This window comes from Sinocyclocheilus anshuiensis, unplaced genomic scaffold (genome assembly GCF_001515605.1).
Source record: "Sinocyclocheilus anshuiensis isolate Anshui unplaced genomic scaffold, SAMN03320099.WGS_v1.1 scaffold939, whole genome shotgun sequence".
Lineage (NCBI taxonomy): Eukaryota > Metazoa > Chordata > Actinopteri > Cypriniformes > Cyprinidae > Sinocyclocheilus > Sinocyclocheilus anshuiensis.
This window is the reverse complement of record NW_015544227.1, coordinates 920,726-928,823: the sequence shown is the minus strand read 5'-3', so window position 1 is coordinate 928,823 and position 8,098 is coordinate 920,726. Positions and strand designations below refer to the sequence as shown.

General features: G+C 37.6%; 1 protein-coding gene across 3 annotated transcripts in view; it reads left to right on the top strand.

Annotated features, from left to right (window-relative positions):
• The first annotated feature begins 6,532 nt into the window (after positions 1-6,532).
• The window catches only part of LOC107697440 (remodeling and spacing factor 1-like), a 22,023-nt gene continuing 20,457 nt past the window's right edge, over positions 6,533-8,098 (top strand). For 2 of the 3 annotated variants that reach the window (XM_016498229.1, XM_016498228.1), the window contains exon 1: positions 6,542-6,752. In XM_016498229.1, the coding sequence (XP_016353715.1) occupies positions 6,599-6,752 (154 nt within the window). In that variant the 5' untranslated portion in view covers positions 6,542-6,598. Of the gene's footprint in view, positions 6,753-8,098 lie in introns of all 3 variants that reach the window. The other variant, XM_016498230.1, reaches the window with a different exon arrangement.

Genomic DNA, 8,098 nt, shown 5'->3' with positions numbered 1-8,098 from the left:
TTACTTTTTTTAGGGAGTAACGCAATATTGTAATGCATTACTTTTAAAAGTAACTTTCCCCAACACTGTGAATGAGTGACCTATTAGCTCCTGGAATGGGTTTGCATCACTGTTTGGCCAATAGCAGCTTGTGATTTGCACCTTTGTAAACTTTAATTGGACAACCATGTTATTTTCTTACTTTCTGTATTTTCAAGATTTGTTTGTTTGTTTGTGTCTAGACTGGAATCCCTTACATTTTCCAGATTTGTAAACTTGAGGCCCTATCTTTGCTGCCTGCATCCAGCTGGAACCAGTTTCTTCAGTGTACCCTGTGATCTTTTAGCTTCTGAAGGAGGTAAACAACCACCCGTGTCCTGCCAGACACACACTCACCCCCCGCTACTGAAAGGGGATACATCCATGACTGACGCAGACACAGACATGAATTCATGTCTAACATAGACAGCTGCCATTGAGACCTGCTTTATGTATGAATAAATATTTCCTCTAAAAGCACAGGCACATCTAAAAATATACCTCCCTGTATTCAAGCAAAGGTCAGTAGGTCATGCTCTGTCTATGGAAAGGTATGCAAGTATCTCATCAAAACTCCACATCATTCATCATACAACGGTCTACCAGAAGTATCAGGACACTTAAGACACTTAAAATGTCCGAAAGCCAGATAAAATTTCAAATCAAGCGGCATCAAGCTTGATCTTTTTTACTTCACTTGCAATGACTTTTAACCATAGTTCCACTATTTTTGACAACCATAAAATGTCCAAATATGTTTATTTTATTGTTTTTGAACAGTATATTTATTGTTTCATGCACACTCTTTTATTGTAGAATGCAAATACATAATTTTTTTTAAGCAGCTAAGCACAAGTACAACAGTTTAGTCAGTTAACACAATAATAAAATATACTATTTAATACACTGGAAAATTTCATGCCAATTTTTATATTACAGGAGTTTGAATCATGTAGCACCAGTGATTTTCTTGACCCCCTAAAGGTCCTAAGAGGTGTTTTAGAGGAGTGCATTTAAAAACCTGACCAGTAAGCAGGTGGTGCACATTAACGTCACTGCTGATTTCAGAAATGCCGTTCTCAATTCCTCCTGTCATTCTTGGCTGTCCCATCATGCCACATCATTCTGTGCAGGCTATTGCTGTGTCAGCTGCCCGACTGCATGGAAATCAGTGTTGCTCTAGTCATTTGTGCCCTTTTTTTATAAGCAACTATTAGTTAATGGTAATAAAATTTAGATAGGCCTTTGAGCACCTTTTAAGATTTTTATTTATTTATTTATTTTTTACATAACATGACATAAATGTTGAAATAAAAAATAAAAAAACTTTCTCCTGTCCCAGTTTAATGAGTAGAGACAATTACAAGTAAGCCAACCATAAATTCCCACAACACAGAAATACAATAGCTCTGTATGTAGCTGTTGTTAGTACATGTATCTTTTGTAAGTAGTGAAATACAAGGAAACATTTCTAAAACACATACTAGAAATATTTATATTTGCATGATTTGCATGAGGAAGTTCAAATGTAATAATTCTCAGTGGCATGAACATTTATTTTTAACAAAACATTTCAGGAGACTGTAAGAATGTATTTAAGTCCAAGTTCCTGCTAGTGTCAAGTCAAGTCACCTTTATTTATATAGTGCTTTATACAATACAGATTGTGTCAAGGCAGCTTTAAAGTATTAAACAGGAAAATAGTGTGTCGATAATGCAAGATGACAATATTAAACACTCAATTTTTCAGTTAAAGTCAGTTCATCATTGATTCAGTGATGTCATCGTCCAGCTCAGTTCGGTTCAAATACTATCTGTGCAATCAAGTCGACAATATTTCCAGAAATTAAGTGTCCCCAACTAAGTAAGCCAAAGGTGACAGTGGCAAGGAACCAAAACTCCATCGGTGGCAGAAATGGAGAAAAAAACCTTGGGAGAAACTAGTTCTCCTCTGGCCAGACGAAACCAGCATGGGGTGGTTAAATTCCAGGATACAACACAGGTCAGATTGAGCAGAGGACTCGCCTGGTTCTCGTGGTCTTGTCCCGATGGCCGTATAGTTGACGAGGTCTTCACAGGAGATCTTTCTCTAGGGTTCGTGTAGTTGACATGGTCTCTGCTGACATTCAGGGCTGTAGAGGTCGTCTCTAGGTGCTAGTCCACCATCTGGAATAGATACGGACTGGATCCGGGTGACTGCAGTGACCATCAGATCTGGATACGGACTGGTTCTGGGTGGCTAAGGTGACCTCGGAATAAGAATAAAACAGACTAATATTAGTGTACAGTAGATGCCATTCTTCTTATGATGTAACAAGTACATCGGGTGTTATGGGAAGTGTTCCCGGTTCCGGTTGACCTAATTAATGCAGCCCAACAATCCTTTAATGGATTTGAATTATAGTGATAGTGAGTTATGTGTAAGCCAGGTTAAAGAGATGGGTCTTTAATCTAGATTTAAACTGACAGAGTGTGTCTGCCTCCCGAACAACGCTAGGTTGACTGTTCCAGAGTTTGGACGCTAAATAGGAAAAGGATCTGCAGTTTATTTTGATAATATATTATCAAAATAATAATATTTATATTTTAAAAATAATAATTATATATTATTATATATTTAAAAAAAATTGTTTATTATTATTATTATTATATATTTTGATAATTTTGAGGCATTATCAGATGGCCCAAGTTTTGAGATTGCAGCAGATGTGAAGGACTATAATGCAATTAGAGCTTGCTCGAGTACTGAGGAACTAAACCATTGAGAGCATAGGTCGTAATTTAGATATATTTTTAAGATGGAATAATGCAGTTTTACAAATGCTTGAAACTTGGCTTTCAAAGGAGAGATTGCTATCAGATATCACACCTAGGTTTCTAACTGATAATGAAGAATTGACAGCACAGCCAGCATGTGTTAGACAGTGTTTTAGGTTATTACATACAGAGGTTTTAGGTCCGATAATTAACACCTCTGTTTTTTTTCAGAATTTAGCAGTAGGAAATTACTAGTTATCCAGTTTTTTATATCAACTATGCATTCCGTTAGTTTTGCGAATTGGTATGCTTCATCGGGCCATGAAAAAATATAGAGCTGAGTATCATCAGCATAACAGTGAATGCTAACACCATGTTTCCTCATGATATCTCCCAAGGGTAACATGTAAAATGTGAAAAGCAATTTTCTAGTCTATCCAAAGGAATGTTATGGTCGATAGTGTCAAACCCAGCGCTAAGATCCAGTAGCACTAATAGAGAGATACAACCACGATCGAATGATAAGAGCGGGTCATTTGTAACTCTGATGAGAGCAGTCTTAGTACTATGATATGGTCTAATACCTGACTGGAAATCCTCACAGATACCATTTTTCTCCAAGAAAGAACATAGCTGTGAGGATACTGCGTTTTCTAGTATCTTTGACAGAAAATGGAGTTTTGAGATCGGTCTGTAATTAACTAATTCTCTAGGATCAAGTTGTGTTTTTTAATGAGAGGCTTAATAACAGCCAGTTTGAAGGTTTTTGGGACACATCCTAATGACAAAGATGAATTAATAACATTCAGAAGAGGATCTATGACTTCTGGAAGCACCTCTTTTTAGTAGCTTAGATGGCATTGGCTCTAACATACATGTTGTTGGTTTGGAGGATTTAACACGTTTATACAATTCTTCCTCTCCTATAGAAGTAGAGTGGAATTGTTTTTCAGGGGATCTATTGCACGTTATCTAATGTAATGCTGTAGCTGACGGCTGTATGGTTATAATTTTATCTCTAATAGTATCGATCTAAGAAGTAAAGACGTTCACAAAGTCATTACTGCTGTGTTGTTTGGAAATGTCAGCGCCTGTTAATGCTTTATTTTTCATTAATTTAGCCACTGTACTGAATAAATACCTTGGGTTGTGTTTGTTTTCTTCTAAAAGAGAAAAAAAGTAAGCATATCTAACAGTTTTTAAGGCTTTCTGTAGGAGGAAGTACTTTCCCTCCATGCAATACGAAATACCTCTAGTTTTGTTTTCTTCGAGCTGCGCTCCATTTTCCAGGCTGCTCTCTTTAGGACACGAGTGCGCTTGTTATACCATGGTGTCGGACTGTTTTCCTTAATATTCTTTAAGTGTAAAGGAACAAGAAAAGAGAAAAGAGAGAGTCCATAGTTTCTGTTACAACATGAAGATTTTCTGAGCTATTGGATATACTGAGGAACTGAGACAAGTCAGGAAGATTATTTACAAAGCAGTCTTTTGATGCACCATGATGTTCTCACACACTAAAGTTTTTAGGCATATATTAAACAATAAGACAGCAGGAGTGCTTTAGTTGACATGTTCAAAGCGACCAAAATGTCACATTATTGTTCTATAATTTCATATTGCTTGCTTATCACAAACTTTTCCACCATGCCCTGTCATGACTCAGCAGGCTTTATGATCCAATGAAATAGCAGCATTTTTTGTCAGTCCACAGTTCTTGTTATATATATATTTTTAAAAACTGCAAATCCGCTTTTATTATTTAAATGACTTACAGACCTACATATCAAGCTCATAAACGTATTATGTAACACTAGCTAAATGGCAGGCAGCATCTGGAATGATTTTGGCTTCAGCCAATGGGCTGTTTTAAACACACTCTGCCCTCCTCATTATCCAAACTTCATTGAAAGGAAATGACCACCTCAGTACATAACGCATAAATAGCTCCACTTTAATAGTGTACAAATTCATATGCAGGGTGCGAACTACGGGGGAGCTAGGGGGAGCTCGGCTCCCCTTAATAAGACATGGCATGTTATTCGCAATTATGTGTTGTGGCTGGGTTGTTATAGGTCTGCGTGACTCTCGATGTCTTAGGCCTAATTGAACGGAGGAATTATGGTATTCTTCTGTAGCCTGACGACGAGTAACTTTAACCGTTGTTCATGTGAACTCAAAGACAGCCTGATGCTTTGTTTATAGACTATTTGTGGGTGGCTCTTTGTTGTTTCACCTATCAATTCGTGTCGATAAAGTATAATAGGGTAAATCCTGTATAGTGATTTATCCAATATAGTGCTTGCATAAAGCAAGTAGTGCATACACTTGTAGCTGTTATGTATCTTTGTAAGTCATTGTAAGTGGGCTCCCCCAAAGTCCACGGTATAGTTCGAACACTGTTCATATGAATTAGCCACCAACCCTCCAAATAGAATAGGCATTGTACATCACCAAGTACAATTACTGTATTGTCATTATTTATCACATTATTATTGATTTGAACATCATAAATATATGACAAAAAATATTGTTTAAAATGTCTTCAAAATAAGTTGACAATTTATGCTAAACCTCAACTGACTTGAACAGATGGCTTTCATTATTGTTTAGTCTTTTTTTTTTATCTAGTCAACACCCTGAACTAAAATTTTGCTGACTTCATGAATCTCTCAGTTACAATGAGAAAATCTAACACAAATTAAACTAGGACTGAACATACTCTCCAAACCAGGCAATTTTCTGTCCTGTCTGATTAACTAGATTATCGCCTAAAATTTTACTGACCATAAATATACATGAATATATACATAAATACATTATTAAATAAAATACTAAGCTAGAAGAATGTGTTTTAATGTGATGTTTCACACAAACTTTTTAGTTTACCAGGAATTACCAGCAAAGTGATTGGTTTTATTATGAAATAATAAGTAATAATACGTCTTGAGTATGAAACAAGAGCAGAATGAGTTTCAGCATAAATAGTATACTGAATAAAAATGGTAACCTAAAAATAATTTCATTCAAGCCAAAAATATTATGTAACATCACTGAATCAACCTAAATACATTAATTTATACCAACAAAACACATTTTTTTGGTTCAATCAGGTAACAGTAGCTATATATGGTAACAATTGCAGCTTACCACTTTTTACATTGTACACAAAATCCATTCTTTAAAAACAAACTGTCCGTTTAATGAACAAATTCATTCTGCTTCTATATGAACGCCTGTGTGAGAAAGACAAATACAGTGCAAATATCAAATAGATAACTGACAGCGCCCTCTGCTGGTAACCTATGACATTAACAGTTAATTAACTCACCTGGTCTCATTATGAATACATAATGAGATGTACTGAAAGTACACGATCTTAGGATCAGTGTTCACTACAATATTTTAATATAAAAACCAATATGAAATATAAAAACTATTTTTTACTATATTTGTTTTCAGATAACAGGAAAGATGTTACCAATGCTCTCCTTCTCCTGTTAGTATTTCTGCTTGCCTGGATTTCTTTAATGTCCTCTTTCTGCTCTCTCTCTCTTTCTCTCAAAGCGAAAGAGTCTCTAAGTGTTGCAGTGTCACATATAAATTTTTCTTTCGTTTGTCCATGTGTTTGTCTCGTTTTTACTTAATATCTAGAATATAAATATTATGCCATTTGAATTGTTTGGTTTAGGGGCCTTTGCTGCTGCTGCTGGTTTGTTTACATCAGTTCAGTGTCTCTGGCGCAAGGGCTTCTGGGCCATGTGTCAGCCATAGTCGCGGTGCATTGTGGGGAGGTTGTGGTCCTCCAGCGGCTCGGTTCGGAATAATGTCTGCCTCGGAGGCAGTGGATGGTTCTTCCCCGGAGTTATGCCCGAGCTTCGCCGTGATCTGCTCGTTTCTGGAGCGGTATGGAGCTCTGCTGGACCTGCCGGAGGTGTCGTTCCCGGCGCTGGAGCGCAGTCTGCAGGAGAGCAGCGCGGGTGAGCCGCTCCTCCATTGTTGCTCTTCAGCCGCTTTACATGCCTTGAAACGGGCCGTTAGGTACTCCACCCGCGGGTGTCGGTGTTTTTGTCGCCGTTTGTGTCTCTAAAGCGCCGTTTCTGGTGTTAATTTCGGCGTTTTGTCCTACGGAAGGTTTTATTCCGCTTTATTTACTCGTAACAGCGCACAGAAACGCATTGCTGCTTTATTTGCGTTTAAATGCGACCTTTTACTTATGGAAAATCAGTTGTATTTGCATATAACTACACGCATATTGAGAGGAAAGAAATAATCATGTTTATTCATAGTTAAATAATAATTTGGCGTGAATTGGTGTGATGTGAGAAGCGCGCATGCGCAGAACGTGTGAACTTCCTGCCCGCGCCGCTGAGGGAGAAATGACAATATGGGATTATTTTGATTGTCAAACTTTGGTGAAAGTTAACAATAAGCCCTTTTATTTGTGTCTGTGATGGTTTTATATATGTATACCATCTGTGATGGTATATTTATGTATAATGTATATGTATGTTTTGTTGATAGTGTTAAATCCTAAAATAAAAATTGTCATCCTTTACTCTCATGTTGATCCTCCATAGAGTAATTTAAAAAAGCTTTTTCTTTTTTGGATGAACTGTCCCTTTAAATTACTGCAGTTTTGTTGTAGTAACAATAAATGTAGTTGTTATGGTATTTTGGCTGGAACTATAGCAGCTATAGTACATTTGTGAAAGTGAAAAAAAGTGAAAGTGACGTGACATGTGGCCAGGTATGGTGACCCATACTCGGAATTAGTGCTCTGCATTTACCCATCCAAAGTGCACACACACAGCAGTGAACACACACAAACCGTGAACACACACCCGGAGCAGTGGGCAGCCATTTATGCTGCGGCGCCCGGGGAGCAGTTGGGGGTTCGGTGCCTTGCTCAAGGGCACCTCAGTCGTGGTATTGAAGGTGGGAGAGAGCGCTGTACATTCACTCCCCCCACCTACAATCCCTGCCGGTACGAGACTCGAACCCACAACCTTTGGGTTATGAGTCCAACTCTCTAACCATTAGGCCACGACTTCCCCAGTAGCAGTAGAGACAGATAAATTCTGCCAGTCATAAACATATTTATGTAAATACTAAAGTGAAGCATGTAGGGGACTGTAGCAGTACAAGAACAACAGCAATATTAAATGGCCAGTAATGTGTTTATCATTGTACAGTTACTTTAAATGCAAATGTAATTAGGGATGCACCGATACCACTTTTTCCAGTACTCGCCCGATACCGATACTTTTATTTTTGGTACTTGCCGATACCGAGTACCGATACCGATATTTTTATTGCATTTGTA